The 16,742-nt window shown below is 41.4% G+C and overlaps 2 protein-coding genes across 3 annotated transcripts; both read left to right on the top strand.

Annotated features, from left to right (window-relative positions):
- The first annotated feature begins 5,164 nt into the window (after nucleotides 1-5,164).
- On the top strand, nucleotides 5,165-7,590 carry LOC147129451 (homeobox protein Hox-D3-like). Its single transcript, XM_086016050.1, has 2 exons — nucleotides 5,165-5,390; nucleotides 6,284-7,590. Exons 1-2 carry the CDS (start codon nucleotides 5,171-5,173, stop codon nucleotides 6,859-6,861), a joined length of 798 nt encoding a protein of 265 aa, XP_085872176.1. The 5' UTR covers nucleotides 5,165-5,170; the 3' UTR covers nucleotides 6,862-7,590.
- Nucleotides 7,591-8,459: 869 nt separating this feature from the next.
- Nucleotides 8,460-9,766, top strand: hoxb1b (homeobox B1b). 2 transcript variants are annotated; one of them, XM_086016048.1, is made up of 2 exons: nucleotides 8,460-9,047; nucleotides 9,179-9,766. In XM_086016048.1, the coding sequence occupies exons 1-2, from the start codon at nucleotides 8,549-8,551 to the stop codon at nucleotides 9,493-9,495; spliced, it is 816 nt and encodes a 271-aa protein (XP_085872174.1). In that variant the 5' UTR covers nucleotides 8,460-8,548; the 3' UTR covers nucleotides 9,496-9,766. The 2 variants fall into 2 exon arrangements, with proteins under 2 accessions (XP_085872174.1, XP_085872175.1); XM_086016049.1 differs by having other exon boundaries at nucleotides 8,463-9,047; nucleotides 9,182-9,766.
- The last annotated feature ends 6,976 nt before the right edge of the window (nucleotides 9,767-16,742 follow it).

Below are 16,742 nucleotides of genomic sequence, written 5' to 3'. Positions count from 1 at the left end.
ACAACATGTAAAAAATAGAGGTTCTGTACTGACACACACACAGACCCCCCCCCACACACACACACACAGTCCTCTTCAGTCACTAAAGTACCTCAAGGGGTTGAGTTTTGTGAAATGGTGCACATTTTTGCAATTCATTTTAAAAGGACAGTTTCGGATTTGATAAACACTTTGTGCCATAATCGTTGTATTCACTTCATACATTAGTGCACTCGTTTTAAAATGAGAAATAGCAATGGGAAATTATAACATTTAAATTCAGGTATTCAGACATTCAGATATGTAAAACGTCTATTATAAGTTGAAAAACAAAAGAACACATTGACGCACTGTCATTTTAAAATGGCTTCTAAAATTAAGATTAAGAAGGTAGAAATGAAGGCTGACAAGCAAAGTTAAAAAAAAAAGAAGCACAAAAATCTTCCCCATAACCCTCAGTCAGGAAAATGATGAATCCAAACCATATTCTCACTGCGTTAAAACACATTTGTATGAATTGGCACAACATCTGGAATTCTTTCAGTAATTTGACCTCAGATAATATTGGCATGTCTAACATTGGCTATGTTGCATTTTTCAAACTTCTCCACATGAATTCCAAAAACTGAAGCAATTGATTTCTTTTTTTTAGGACACCATGGGATACAATGTCTTTTCAGGAATTACGAATCCATTCATAATGATAATTTCACTTTTATGATAAGTTTGGGTTTTGCAAAGCAATTTTGATCAACTGGGAAGCGTCATCAGTGTGGATTCACACATTCCAGAATTGCCTGCAGTACACTTGTGGCAAACATTTTCCCAACCTGCTCCCTGAAGGACTTCATTACATTTAATCAACGATTCATGGAGCAATTGAATGGCTTGTAATTACAAAAATGTGTCTTAAATAGCAAGTTATAGTTCCTTTGTATTCAATTTTGTCAGGGTAACACAAGAACATCTTGTTAGCATGTAGATCCGATTTCTTGAAGCGTGTTTTGTATGACGTTTTAAGCAGCTGATGACCTCGCCAAGATGCAAATAGATGGAAGAATGATTTTTTGTTTTTAAATGTTCCAAATTACGCAATTACGTACTGTGATTTGCTGGGTGCGCTGTCCCTTTAAGGCAAGCATGATAGGTGCGCTAAGCTAACAATGTGAGCCACATCAATTTTCACAGAAAAATGTCAATTCAGCGACCAATTGAATGACAAAACATACAATAATATTAATAGAGCTTCCGACCGTAGACATTTTAAGTATTTGTGGATTCGCATGGATTCGGATTTCAGATGTCAAAAAGAGAATGTAACTTAGTGGTTCTCAAAGTGAGGTACGGGCTTCCCTTTAGTGGTACGTTAAAGGATCACTGAGTTAAACACGGACTGCATAATAAGTACAATACATTTGTTGAGTACAGTTCAGTTATATTTAACTTGTACATTCAATACATTTGCATTTAATGCATAGGAACTTTGAATTATCAAATCTTGAGGTACATTTTTCATTTCAACTTTTGTGTGCAATATACACAGAATCCATTTGAAGTGAGTCATTATTTTCCTACGTTTCCTATATTGAAGTGCATGCAGTTCAAACTGTGTATAATGTAACAGTGTTTAACAATAATATTAAATATGTTTTTTTTGAACACTTAGGTCTAATATGTTACTGTACTTTAATATTAGCCTTTATGCCACTAGTGTAAAAAGTTTGAGACGCAATGTACTAGCAATATATTTTCTGCCTATTGCATTTGAACTTTTCCGAGTTGCGCGCGCTTGATACGCTTTCCTGGATGGCAGCCTTGCCTCCTGTGTTCCGTGAGTGCAGAAGATGGCGTGTGTGAAAGTTGCCTTGAATGAGGCCATTGTTCTCCGCATCATTTGTCACCTCCTCCATTCACGTCTGCACTCCACACGAGCAGTTGGAGTGTGCAGGGGACACTCACGTAGGCGGCGTGGACTGCCTCTGCACTCTGCACCGATTATGTGCGTGCGTGTGTTTTCCAGTTGGGGGAAATGAGAGAACCAAAAGGCATAGAAATATATCGCGTTGTTTGAATAGTCGATCAAAAATGAGCATTTTTGATCTTTGCAATGGTGCAATTGATTAACACAGCTCATCATTGGTCATAGTGTGATGGCCACTTATGCACTAAAAGCGCGTTTGTGTTTCTATTATATAATTTACTGCTGTTAAAATGAATGTCACCAAGGTACCGTGCCTGTGGACATCCTGGGAAAACATGACTTGGAGTAACTTGTGTGTTGCATCTTTTACCAACATGATTTTTTTGTATTCTACAAGCTTAATTAATTCAAACCAACTTCATTTTAGTTTCTAATATATATATATATATATATATATATATATATATATATATATATATATATATATATATATATATATATATATATATATATATATATATATATTGTGTGTGTCCACTGCAGAGACAAGATCAGGCAGTTTAGATACTGAAACAGAGGGAAAGAGAATTTATCATCACTGGGAAATCAACAATTTAGGAATCTAATTTTTGGGATATTTATGAACTTAATACAACTCCTTCCATTGGTCACCCATGGTTAAAGTTATAGCTGGTTAGTATTTATGTGTTGGCCTAAGAAAATATAATGAAGCATAATTTATGTAATTTTAAAAATTGTGTTAATATATTTTTATTGTGCTGTATTTTTTTAAAAAAACTTTCTTGGCTTAAGGGAGAAATCATAGTTCTTATTCCAAATATGGTTCCTTGCCCTCCTGTGGAAAACATAACTTGGGGATTTTTTTTTCCATACGTTATTTTCATAACGGCAACTATTATTTTTTTCCATACATCACAAGTGTTTTATGGTTTGTTTGTTTACTTATCAGCGTGGACTCAAATGAGATGACCTGAGAGCAATACATCTAATCACGTGACTACTGGAGGCCCTTGGGGGTGGGGGGTACGCCTGTTCATTAAGTGACGTCATACTGAAGCGTTTGTTGTGTTCACACTAGGATTAAAATCTGTTTGTTCTTGTTGTTTTAAACATATGTCCTGTTTTTACACGACAATTGAAATACAGTATTATTATGGGCAGGTCACACCTCGGAGATGAAAGTGACTCGTTGTCCATTAGTTAAAAATTACCTCGACCAGCCAATCACATCCATCGACATGCACAGCGTGAAGACGAGAGATCAAACGAGTCCCGAATCGATGTTACGTCACTAAAGCGCGTCGTGGCCTCCTTTCGTACTCCATCTGTGGATGCCACCAAGTCTTATCATTATACTTTTATTATTAGACAAATATATATCCACGCAAATGTGGAGATAGAGTTATGAGGTCAACGCTAAATCCGATAATTTTGAGAGCAGTAAGAAGGACCCCGCAGTGCAGGTTGTCCTTATCTAAAGCCGCTTAAATAGCAAAACAGTCCATCTTGATGGCTCTGGGTGCTGTTTAATTTCCACAAAGAGGCCATTGGGCGTTCATTACAATAAGAAAAAGCTCCGTCTTATCATTGTTATCACGGGCTACATTAGCGCGCTCGCATGGATGATGACCACAAACGTTTTTTTTCTCCCCCTTCTTCTTCTCCCGTCTCGTCATACATGCACGCGCACCACTCACGCGCAGACAGACGGAGCGCGGGGTGGTGTGTGTGATAAGGCTGCATGCGCAAACACTGTCCACTCCGTCCGCATGCACGCAAACATCCACAAATGCCGAATCCAGCTCTGCAGCAGGATTATTTCAGTTTTATCTTAAGAAATATTAAGAAGTGTAAAGGGTGAGGAGAGGCGCGCGCGCGCGCACGCGAGGGGATGAATGGAGCTTTCCGAGGTAAGGCGGCCGCATGCAGACGCGCTGATGTGTCTTTATGATTTACGAGCCTGACTCGAGGCTGCTCGGTTCAAGCAGAGTTCATAAAGCTGCATGCCTCCACACTTCTTCTTCTTCTCCTCTTTTGCTGCTGCTTCACCTCATTAAGGAGACAGTGGCGATCGATGCATGCAAACATGTTTGTATTTTTTTGTCTTACCATGTTGGGTTAGAACAAAAGCTGCCCCGCACGGGGTCTTGTTGAAGGTTATCATCAAGTAACATATTATTATTACTCCATTAAAATGCTATTGCTAATATTTCATAGGCACATAATGGAAAGAAAGGCAGAAACCAAAACGATTCTCGTTTTTTTTGTTGGCATCTTGTCAAGCGTTTATTTTTTCTGAACCAAACAAAAACGGTTTGTACTGCTCCACTTAAATGTTTTTATGTATTCATGAATTTAGTGAACGGGGACAAAGCACAATTATAAACATTGCTGTAAATGCTGCAGAGTCAGGCAAGGGGCGAATTACGCATCTTTTCAAATAGAAAAATAAAAAGTTACCCCCAGTGACCCCCAAAACTGAAAATAATCAGAATATCAAAATATCCAACCTTTGTAAACATACAGAACAATAACAAAAACAAATTCTGCTTGTTGGGTGATTCAAATTGTATTCCACAGAGGGCCATATCAAAAATAAACAATGAAGGGTATTTTAAAACATTTTAAAACGAGCATGTTAAAAAAACAATATGTGCACCTTCATAACTGCTGGGGTAAAAATAACCCAAATTGGGTTATCGTTAAGGGTTAGGGTTCAACCCAGTTAGGATTGGAAAAAGTAACATTTTAGATAACCCACGCTGAGCTGTTTTTAACGCATATTGGGCTATTTTTTAAACCCAATTATAATTGAATAAGTGCAATTTTAAATAACTCAGATTGGGTAACTGATATATATATATTTTTATTCCATATTGGGATGTTTTTTAATCCACATTGGGACACAATTTTTTTTGCCCAATTACGTTTGGAAATAGTCACTTTTTAAATACCTCATATTGGGTTGTTTTCAACCCTGTTATTCTTATTGTTTTAAACCCAAATTGGGTTATTTTTAAACCAGTAGTTTTCAATTTGCATGGAAACCTATATGGCCCATGTAGCCTGTATCAATATCGTGCAGCCTGTGTGCAGGCTATTCATGTCAGCACACTATTGAGTTGATAAGATGGATCATTTGGTCTCCTCCCTGATTCTGCCTTCTTTCAGACTCTCTGCAAAGCTGCCATGTGACATTTTGGCTGCCGGAGCCGCGTCACAAGGTCAAAGGGCCTCGCTGTGCGTGTCATGGAGAGCAGCCAGCAGCAAAGACAGACGCACAAGCAGCAGCAGCATGAGCAGCAGCAGCAGCATGAGCAGCAGCAGAACTTCTCGCTGCGTGCTGCATTTGCGTGCAGCAAGCAGGCCAAGCAGTCAGCGGAGCACAAGTTTGGCGCGAGTAAAAGCATTTTCCCCTGGATGAAAGAGTCCAGACAGACCAAGCACAAACTCGACAGGAGGCTAACAGGTTTGTTATAAACCAAACGTCATAGTGAACATAATCGAGAATGCAAGACAATAAACGTAAATATTTACAAACCATGCATTTACAACAAATTCAAACATTCACAACAGTCTTTTGGTACATTACTATTGGAACAGTTTTATGACGAAAACGAAAAATAGGCTGTGAGACCTTTTTCATTTTTCTTTTTTTTCTTTTTTTTTTAACGCCATGTCGCTATAGTCACCATGCAGTTTAACATCAATAAAGGCAATAGTTTAATACAAGTCAAATAATTCAAGTGTCGCACAAATAAAGTCAACATGAAATCAATGCAATATAATACACGTCAAACTAGTAAGTATAGGCCGATAAGTAATAAAATATTTAAAAAAGAAAACAGAATAAATTCTGACTGATATTGCCACTTCAACTCCAAAATAAAAACACAGAATGTTAACTAAAACATTAAAAATAAATGTATTCATTATAAATAAATGCATGGAAAAAATAATAATATAACTTGTAAGCTAAATAATAAACTCAACTTTAAGCACTTTAAAAACCAGCCTAGCAGCATTTTATATACATAGATATATAAAGTGCTGGACAAAAAGTACAAATCAGACATATAAAAACTAAGACGTCAAAACAATAGATTAACAACATAAAAACAGTTAACACACTAAAACAATGCCAAGTCTAATGCTGAGTCGAAAGCCAAAGAATAAGCATCTGTTTTAAGACGAATTTTAAGGACATGAACAACGCTCATAACAAAGCTAAAACCGCAACACTCTGCACTTACACACTTCAATGATATTGCCAGTCTGCTTTGAAAAGAAAAAAACGTGAGTGTGCGCGCGTGTGTGATATCATTGTAATTCGTGGTCTTGTTTGCACTGTTGGTCTGGCAGACCTTGGAAGCGTGAGCAGCACCACCGACTCTCCGAGCTCCAGCACGCCGGCCTGCAAGCGCACTCGCACGGCGTACACCAGCGCGCAGCTGGTGGAGCTGGAGAAGGAGTTCCACTTCAGCCGCTACCTGTGCAGGCCGCGTCGGCTGGAAATGGCCGGCCTGCTCAATTTACAGGAGCGGCAGATCAAGATCTGGTTCCAGAACCGCCGTATGAAGCAGAAGAAGGACGAAAGGCTCCAGCAGCAGCAGCAGCAGCAGCAGCTGCAGCAACCGCACGGACTTCCTTCCGCCTCGCCCTCCTCACCCGGCTCATCCCCCTCCGAACCGGGCAGCCCCACACTGTCCAGCCTTGGCTACGTGCACCTGGGCGGGGACTACCAGCCGACTTCGCTTCGGCCCCAAACCCAGCAGCAGTGGTCCGAGTATGCCGCTACGAGCACCACGTTTGACGCGCGCTATGACACGCACGGTACCGCGCACGCGCGGAATCCAAACGAGGATTTTCAGTCGTCTTATTTGTCTTCGTGCAGCCCTCACGAAAGAATCATGCACGCTCCTAAACTTACGCATTTGTAATTGTATACGTCCATCCATGCATGTACTTTTATATGATTATTATTATTATTATGATGATTATGATTAATATTATTATTATTGCAGCAGCATTCATCTATTGCAGAGGTGTAAAACTGTTTTTTTGTACATTTCCTCTCAGAGGGCCACAACACTGACACTCATCACATTACGAAGTTAAGGAACATAGTTTAACTATACTCCCGCTTGCAACATCTGAAGTTTTGAAAAGTGAAGGTAATTTGCATTTTTGCTACAAATTCCCAGCAAGAAACAAGAAGTAGACACGTGATTTACTTAAGTGGACCATAAAATCATTTTGGGTGGGGGATGTGTGAATTTGACACCTGTGATCTAATGCAGTGATTCTTAGACTGTGATATGAGAACGAGCCCCCTAGCGGTGCATTAAAGAATCGCCAGTTCAGTTGTATTTAACTTGTTAGTATTTGCATTAGTTTAATTAATTGATATTTATTTGGGTACAATTTGTATATATATATTATGTGCAATACATTTTAATTGAATCATTGTTTAAACATCTTTTCTTTGCAACATTGTTCATCAGGAAATGTGACCCGCTCTAATGTTTAATCATCAAAACAAATACATGACGCAATTCAATTTTTTGGAATGTTAAAAAAAAAAATGACAGTGAAAAAATTGAGCCATGCAGACTAAGTTAAATCCCACTAAATTGTCCAAACGGGTCAATTTGACCTGCATCATAATAGGAGTGTTAAGTACAGTTTTTATTTTCCTATAAAGCATTTTGTCAGTGTTCCAACTGCATTATGTTACAGTGGCTTAAAATAATATTAAACATAGTTTTTAGGAACAAAACCTCTGTCACGGATTCGATGAACACTTAGGCCTACTACACTATTAAATGTTGGACAAGATGATTGGAGAACTATATATTTTTGGTGGTGTTGTATAAAAATAACCACTGACCTAATACATTTATTTCCTTTGATATGGTCCTAATTTCTTGGTAAAAATAAAAGGATTAAAATTCGTTTTCTAATATATCCCAGATTACTCCTTACAAGGCCCCAAAAGAGAACTCAGCCTGTGATAAGAATACATTTGACATGTGAGAAGAGTGTCATTGTTCTTTTGAGGGTCACAGAGGCTGTCTTCTTTTTTTTAAAGAGCACATGATGGATCACTATGCGCTCTTCTGGCACAGTCAGTCCAAAAAAGGAAGCCCCCAAAACACGTACCTCAATTCTTCCCATATAAAAATACATTTTAAACACTAAACACGTTCAATCTTACATTTCTTTGACAGCTTTACGGCAGCAAATAGCTCAAAGGCCACATTTAAAGACATGATTTTTATCACTTGTTTAGAATTAAAAATATGAGGGTAAAAAAATCGTAGCACGATGGCGAGCTCAATCAGAGTTTGGAGGGGCAATTGCTTGTCATTTGGGCTGCTCAACGTTTGTGTTCTTATCAGATGGATGAGCGCGTTTGATTGAAGCGTTTGTCATGCAAATACAGCTGCTTGATGGACGAGCTCCGTGGACGTGACAGAGAGGCCGGCGGGCCGCGCCATTGGCCGGCCGCGGGTCACGTGGCGTGTCAGGAAGGTGATATGAGGGGCGGAGGGCACTTTTTACAGCTTTGACATACTACCTCTGGGGTTAGGGCGATTAATGACTCCTCTGCTGTGAGCGTTCGAGATGAATTCCTACCTCGACTACCCGCTCTGCAACCGCGGGCCGAACCTTTTCAAGGCCGGCTACCACAACCTCAACCACGGATACGTGACGCCCAACGCGGATAACTACGGCCAGGAGGGCCACCAGAACCTTCCCTTGCACCACCACCACCACCACCAGACGCACGTCAACCTGGACCTGCAGTACGCGCCACCGCCGCCGGGAAACACCGTGTACGGGTCCCCTGTGGAATACGGACATCATCAGTACGGCCTAGCCCCAGAGCAGGACCGGGGCTACATACACGCACAGGTCTCGCCTCTCGGAACCAACATGCCGCCTTACACGGGGGACAGCGGCGCACAGTACGTCCACTACGGTGGCGCAGAGCAGAGGCAACCGGAGTATCTTCCAGAAAGTGTGTACACGGCCCAGCACAAGGACAGGGACGCGGATCACGTGGAGGAAACTTCGAAAACTTTCGACTGGATGAAAGTGAAGAGAAATCCTCCCAAAACAGGTGAGCTCCTCCACGCGAAGCCACGCGTAAGAAGTTGACCCGCAAACTAATATTTCGCTCATGTTCATTCATTCCCCCAAAAAGTTTCACGTCTTCCATTCCATCCACCTCTTCTCTCCCTTCCCTCCCAGCAGCGGTTCTGTCCGAGTTTGGCGTCCCGGGCCAGCACAACGTGATCCGCACCAACTTCACCACTAAGCAGCTGACCGAGCTGGAGAAGGAGTTCCACTTCAACAAGTACCTGACGCGGGCAAGGCGGGTGGAGGTGGCCGCCAGCCTGGAGCTCAACGAGACGCAGGTGAAAATCTGGTTCCAGAACCGGCGCATGAAGCAGAAGAAGCGCGATAAGCTAGGCTGCTTGGTGGGCGGCGGGCCTGCTGAGAAGCTATCGGGGCCTGACACCCCCCCAGCACCGCCGCCGCCCCCCAAGGCCGGGCCAACCGAGTGAACTGAAACTACTCGCTGAAGAGTCGGCATTCCAAAACGGGGGAAAAAAATCAAATGCACGTGGACTTGTGGAATTTCAGGGTATACAGCAAACTGCTAAATGTGCTTTTTTTGTTTCCTGCTTTTTAAAACAAAAAAAAAAGTCTTGTGAATGTTTGTGTCCAAGCACTGAGCTGTTCAGTGTCACTGTTTGCACTATTTATTTGACAGGGTATTTTACAACAATTGTCCAGAGCTTTTAGATGAATAAAGTTTATGAATTTAAAATAAAACACTGACATTACTGTTCGACACTGTAAAAAACACATTTTGTATTTTTGGGGGGGCTAAAACAATTATTTAAGTTGGAACAACTTCAAATTATAAATTGACATTTATGGCAACAATGCGAATTAGCACAACAAAGTAAGCTAGTTGTTTGCTCCAAAACAATTTGCTGAGTTGTTTTTGTCTTAATTTTGATTTAATTCAATTTTAATTGTGAAATGAAAGAAGCACATTTTCACAACAGAAAAACTTAAAATATTATGTTGACTTTCACAACTTAAAATGTAATTGAAATTTGTAGCCTTGAAATTTTGAGTTCACTGAACTTTTTTTTGTAGAGTTGACAAAAGTGTGGTGGTCTATATTTATTCCCCTCTTGCATAATGTGACAAGAGGAATCTTTCACAACACACGGGGTGGTTCCTGGTGACCTATTCACCTCCAAATACCTCCAGGGGCTCTAAACATGACAACAAACTGCAGGGTGCATGCAGGTCTCCATTTTTGTTACCCAAATCCTGCTGGATGCAGCTGACAGTCAAATGCATTGCTGTATTTTTATACTCATAGAATTTTTTGGGGGCAATTCACAACATTTATGTTTTTCAACTGAATATGCAAAAGTACCAAGAACAAAAGTAGCTAATTAGGATTCGTAAAATAATGTACATTGACAATATTTAGACACAAAAGATTTAAAGACAGTGACAGTTTTTTTAAAGACGGTGACTGCAAGTGTTTACTACCAGCAGCCATCTTTTCTATATTGTTAAAATCAATTACCTCAGTTGTTTTGTTTTGTTTTGGTTTGGTTCAGCTGAATCAAATTTAGGTTCATCCGGTTAATTTGCTTTAGACACAGCACAACATGTTAAATGAGCTGTCATTTGGGGAAATTGATAAATATTGCTGCGTGTCATCTGCATAGCCATGAGAGTCAACATTGGCATTCTGAAGCATTTGGCCCAGGGGAAACATATACAGACTGAACAAAACGGGTCCAAGTACTGACCCTAGAGGGACGCCACATGTCACGGCCAGTCACAAAATAACTTCTTTCCTTCAAGTAGGACAAGTACCATTTTGGGACTGTTCCGTTTAATCCTTTATTTAATCGTAAAGCTCATGAGTCAACGATAGTCAATAGCATCCCCACAACAGACTTATTTATGTCAGGAAAGGATCAGGGGAATCATTCAACTGAACAAATGTATGGTGCCACAAAATTATGCACAAGAAGTAAAACACACAGAACTTAACATGAACACAAACAAGAAGTAACATGAACACAAAAACATGCAATTAGCTCGGCATGCTGGGAAATTCCTCCTTCTTGTCAATTACAAATACTGTTGACAAATAGATTGTATTACCGCTGCATACTGGAAATGTGGAGTATGTCTAACAGAAAGCAGTTTAATGAATTTTAACTAAACGAATCTTTGTTAATTCACAGCCTGCCATATTTAAGCTATATTCATGTTTTTAATGATGCCTTTACATTAGTTTTAAAATTCACAGATCTATGCTGATTTGAAGTAAATATATTCAAAAATTGGATGGTTTCAATAAAATTAAATAAAAATCCTAGATTAATTTTTCTAAGTACATTTACAGATTTTTAGGGACCCTACATGACATCAAAGTGCTTATTTGGGCATCTGCCTGACCTGAGCGCCTCGTCGGGTCTGATGGTGAAGGAGGGGCAGGGAGTTTCAATATTTGCACTGGGTGTTGGGTTTGTGCACAAACACCCACAGGCTCATACTGGCCCAGCAGCACCGGCCTGTCGGCGGCCTTCTTTCCTAGCGCCCGAGGTTCACGCAGAGTTCAGCGACAAATGAATGCAGAGTCAATCTGTCAGGACACCAGGGTGGCTGCAGGCCCTCTCTCGCAATTCACAGCTTTAGCATTTGAGGGATCTCTCATCAAAGTTCCACATAAACACTGAAATTAGCGACCACGTTAAATATAACAGCTGGACTTAATTAGATTTAATGGGGAAATTAGCCAATTGGAGGTAAAAGGACACCACTTGACATGTCAGACGTTTTTCAGCGAAAGACGATTTTTAATTGTAATCAATGTTTTCTGTCTTGGCTTGTAGGAAACGCAAATGACTGGCATTATTCAAAAAAGTTCTACCTTTTTGTTTTTTTTCTCCTTCTGACATTTTCTGCCAGTATTTATTTCTAATAGGGCTGGATGATTTTGAAAAATAATCTGATGAGATTCCCCCCCCCCCCCTCAATTCTGCAATTGCGATTTAATTTGCGATGATTTTTTCCAGGTCCTTTTCCCATGTATTTTTAACAAACACAAACAATAGATTAATCTGTGTTACACTCAACAACTTCAGATCTATTTTACGCTAAAATAAAGGAACTATGAATTAAAATGAAACAGTTGATGTATATTAATTAAATGAAATTTTATTAATATGTACTTCAATTAGTGTTCTTAATTTACTTAGAACTTTACTTTAAACGGGTGCAACTTCATTTTTGTGGGCGTTCTGGCAGACAGAGCTGGCACGCCACCGCTACACTTGATAATTTCATGACAGAAAGTAGTCTGTGCTAAGCGTAAAAACAAATCTTCATTTTCGTGCCAGTTTAAGTCTAGTTTAACATGTTTGTGAGTTTGGTACACCGTGCTACACCTCAATAGGTGTTCTGACGTATTGCACGGCCCGGCAAATCTGGCAATTTGGTGAACAAAAGTAGACAAAGTTTTAGACTAACTAAAAGTAATTCTAGGTTTTGGTGCATGAGAGATGTGCATATAAGATGAGCCACCAAACTGCATTGCTCGGCTGGTCCATTTTACTGTGTATGTTTTTTCTAACTTTTTTTTCCCCCCCGTTTAGAGTTGAACAAGCGAACTCAGTGAAATATTTGAACTGACATACCTCGGGTCACAAGCTTCCAACGTGGATAAATCACTGCTTTTACACCGTATAAATACGTACCATGATTTGAGCAACATGGTTATCTTCTTTTTGTCATAGATTGTGAAAATGATTCCATTCACCGTGTTCATTTCTTATGGGGGATTAAATTCACAAGTCATGTTTTTGAAATTTGTCATTGCCAATGGGTCGGAAAAGCTTCTAAGTTGACTGAGTGTGCTTTTTTAAACTTAGCTTCTAGTGGAAGCAATGCATGCCAGCAAGGCTTTGTTTTAAACAAAACGAAACAAAACAAAAACCAAATCAATCGGCTGGCCCTCCCTATGTGAGAATTAAAATTCAAATTTCAACTGTGAAGGAAATTACATATTGCTAAGCTGTTTCAACTGAGTCACAAGGCCAAGTACTGTGGTTGTGGGTAATAAGGGCCGAGGGGGCATCATCCATACGGGTCAGGGTGGCACATTTGACAAGAAGGAAGCGGCCGGCGCTGAAGACAAGTGTGGGATTTCATTCCGGAGGTGTGATCCCTGCCATCTCTGCGGGTAATACCTCAACGCTCCCAGCGGGCTCTCCATCTGGAGGTGTCAGAGTCGGCGCTGTGGCCGACGCCTCCGAGACAGATGTTCACCTCGGGAAGGGGGAGGAAGAACTCAGAAGACTTCCGCAGGACAATGCAAGATGAAGAGGGGGGAGAACCTGAACAGAAACAAACAGCCGAAGCCCGTTCATGCGAAATGCTATGGCTCGGGTGACAGAAATTAGCATGGAAGTTAATAGGGATGTGCAACACCACTTTTTTGCAGACAGATATAAGTATGAGTATTCATTCTTTGAGTACTCACAGATATCGAGTACCAATACCAACATCTCTAGTACTTTTGACATATCAAATGTCATTCAATACAATGACAAAAAATTGTCAGGGGGCAGCCATTTTGTCACTTCTGTTGACAGAAAATGACATCACAACTATTCAGGGATCAGGCAACGACCAATCACAGCTCAGCTTTAGAAAACAGGCGAGCTGTGATTGGTCATTCCCTGAGCCCTGGGCAGTTGTGATGTCATTTTCAATTGACAGAATTGACAAAATGGCCGCCCCCTGAGATGGCTAAAAACAGGTGGATTTTGCTGCTTAACTCATATTGCACAAACGCGCTATCAATCAGAATGCCGTGTTTTAACTAGTGGGCCTGCTGGGAACATATTCTTGAAAAAAATATGTTTGGGTTGATTCTTCTTTAATTAAGTATTGGTGGCTGACATCAACAGCCTCCACGAGTACCCAATACCTTAAAAAAGGGCCAGTCTCAGCCCGATACCGATACGTGGTGTCGCTACTCGCCCATCCCTACTTCAATCAGCTGCTACTTTCAACATAGCATAATAGTCTCTGCAACACTGGAACACCAAATATTAAAAAGGCAAAACATGGTATTGTACTAGAGGCACAACACTAAATTTTGACTTTCCTGCATAATGTAAAACCCCCCCAAAATTGATTACATAAAGATCGCCGATACAGTGGGAGTGCGACCAATGAGCCACGTCATAGCGGGGGAACACTGTCCAACATTCGATATCTGACATATCTCCAGATGACCCCCCCGCCCCCGAACTGACTTTGAGGTCACGCCAGTGCTGTTTGTACCCCATGCTGCTCGCAGTTGTTGCCGGCTCTTTTACAAGTCTATTGCCAGGCTCACTTCCTTGGATTTCGACCAGTTCCTCTGTCGCACGTCACCCGGCAGGGACCCCCACCTTCAAAGGGCCAGCCGGGTCCAGTATTCATGGGAGAAACGGGCGGGGGGTTTCTCATCTCGCAGATGCCTCAGAGGGCTTCGCGTTTTTAGGCAAATATGGTCACAGGTGAGCATATATGCTGCATTGCTTACATGTGCTCAATTTAAACACTGAGGACCGATTCTCATTTAGAATCAATTGTTTTCATTGCTCATACAAAAAAGGCATCCCTATATTCACGTAGTACACGTTACAGAAAACAAGCACATTGTTTAAAGGTCTAAACATGGAACATGAACCTGTAAATAAATCTGATTGATTAACAAATCCGATCCCACTTATTGACACCGTTTCATTAGAATCATTTCTTCATCTCGGACAATTAACCTGCAACTCGACAGTGAAGGAAAGCCGCCTCGTTATGATCAGCACGCTCCCTTCTTCCTTTGTTGTGGAACTGAAGCTCCATTTAACTGGAGACCCTCCCCCCATCCGTGTCAGGCTCTAATGGATGTGCAAGCCCCAAGGCCCGGCCTCTCGGATCCCCCCAGCGGCCGCATCCTTTCTCCGCCCCGTCAGTGCCGTAACTGGGAGAGACAGGTGACTTGGCCATGGTTAACGTCTTAATGCTCGCTGGGATTGCCTCCAGGATCCGAGCGGCGGGCGCTAATAGTTTTCCTCCTGTCGAGCCGGCAAGAAAAACAAGACTAGCAAGGAGGCGGCGCAGCCGAGCGGCGCCGTGGAGTACCGAGAACATGAAACGGTCAAGTGGTAACGCCACTGATTTGTTTGCATTAGTATTGTGTCGTGATATACGTATGACTTACTGGCTTATGTTTACGTCGCACTTGTTGGCCAGAACGCTGTGAAGTTGCTGTCGTGAAGTCAAATGGCCTTATTTTTGTGCCCAGCACAAGCTTAACACAAAGTGCAGTCTAACTGTGCACATGGTTGGAGTTTTGGTAGACGGGCGCAGGTAGAAAGGTGCCCGTGCGCCGTTGTGGGGGTGGACAAAGCGATCTTTTTTCCCGGCCGATGGAAGTGGCTCGCCTCATTCCCTTTGAATTCAGCACAGGAGAAGCGCACACAGTCTTTGACATTGCGAAAGAAGAAACAGACTGACTAACTAGACTTCAACTTGGTGACCGCCTTCCACCCCAATCGTGCGTGTGACAAGGCCCCAGCCACACAGGTGCTTTTAAAATTATACTAAAGATGATAAAGCATTCAATGAATTGATTTCTACGATGATTCATCGGGTTCGATTCATGCTAACATCATATTCATGAAATAAATACAATGATACCCACCCCACATATTAGAGGAGTTTAGAATTTGTCTGCCTTGATTAAATTCACCAAAATCACGTTACGCCACCTGCTCCGCAATTTAGACCTGGTTTTACCCGGTCTAAAGTCTAGTCTATTTTCTGTCACCAAATTGTCCAGTGCGTCAGGTTGTGGAAACAAAAACCCCTTCATATTAACTTAACGTAAGCCTAATTTATAAGACCAAAATGTATAATAAATGTGATATTGTAATACAGGTTAATTCATTGCTTATGTTTATTAAAAATACATGGGACGAGGATCTTGACAAAATAATTGCATATTAAATTGCCATCGCAATATTGATATATTTATTTATTATATATTAATATTATACATTGATATATACATCTCAATTACATTATTTTCCCAAAACATTCAAATACATTATACAAGTGTATAAACAAAATGCAGTCGCAAAATGAAGCAGAAAAATTGCAAAAATTGCAAAAATTACATTCGGAATTTAATGAATTGTTCAGCCCTACTATACAGCGTAAAACCCGGAAAAAAAGCGATCACTTAAAAATCTGCGACGTAACGCGGGCGTGAAAGACGAACCGCTATATAGCGAGACTCCACCGCAACGCTGAGGCGGGAGGATCACGTGTGGATGCTCCTCGCGTGGACACTCATGGAAATTGGAGCGGCTCCTTCCAGAACTCAATCAGTGTCACGTCACATGGTTCAAAGCGGCCAATTCGCCGGCGCCAGCAGGTTGAGAAATGCAAGGTGACAGTTCATTTTACCGCTGACAGTGTGTCGGTCTCGCTCGCTGGTTCCCCAGTCGATTCCCAGCGAGGAGTGAAGGTTGCTGGAGACAGACAGCACACCGCCCCCCGCCCCCCCCACTACCCAACCCCCTCTCCCGCACTCCCCCATTCTCTCTCCTTCTTCCTCAACGCCGTTCCCTCATCGACCTCGCTCTGCTTTGTATTCCAATTAAGTCGACGGGGAGGGAGGCGGCAGGATCACAAGTGCAGGCAGACACGTTCT

The sequence above is a fragment of the Filicampus tigris genome, chromosome 19, assembly GCF_054856515.1.
Source record: "Filicampus tigris isolate MCC_2025a chromosome 19, RoL_Ftig_1.0, whole genome shotgun sequence".
Lineage (NCBI taxonomy): Eukaryota > Metazoa > Chordata > Actinopteri > Syngnathiformes > Syngnathidae > Filicampus > Filicampus tigris.
This window is presented reverse-complemented; position numbering and strand designations above follow the sequence as displayed.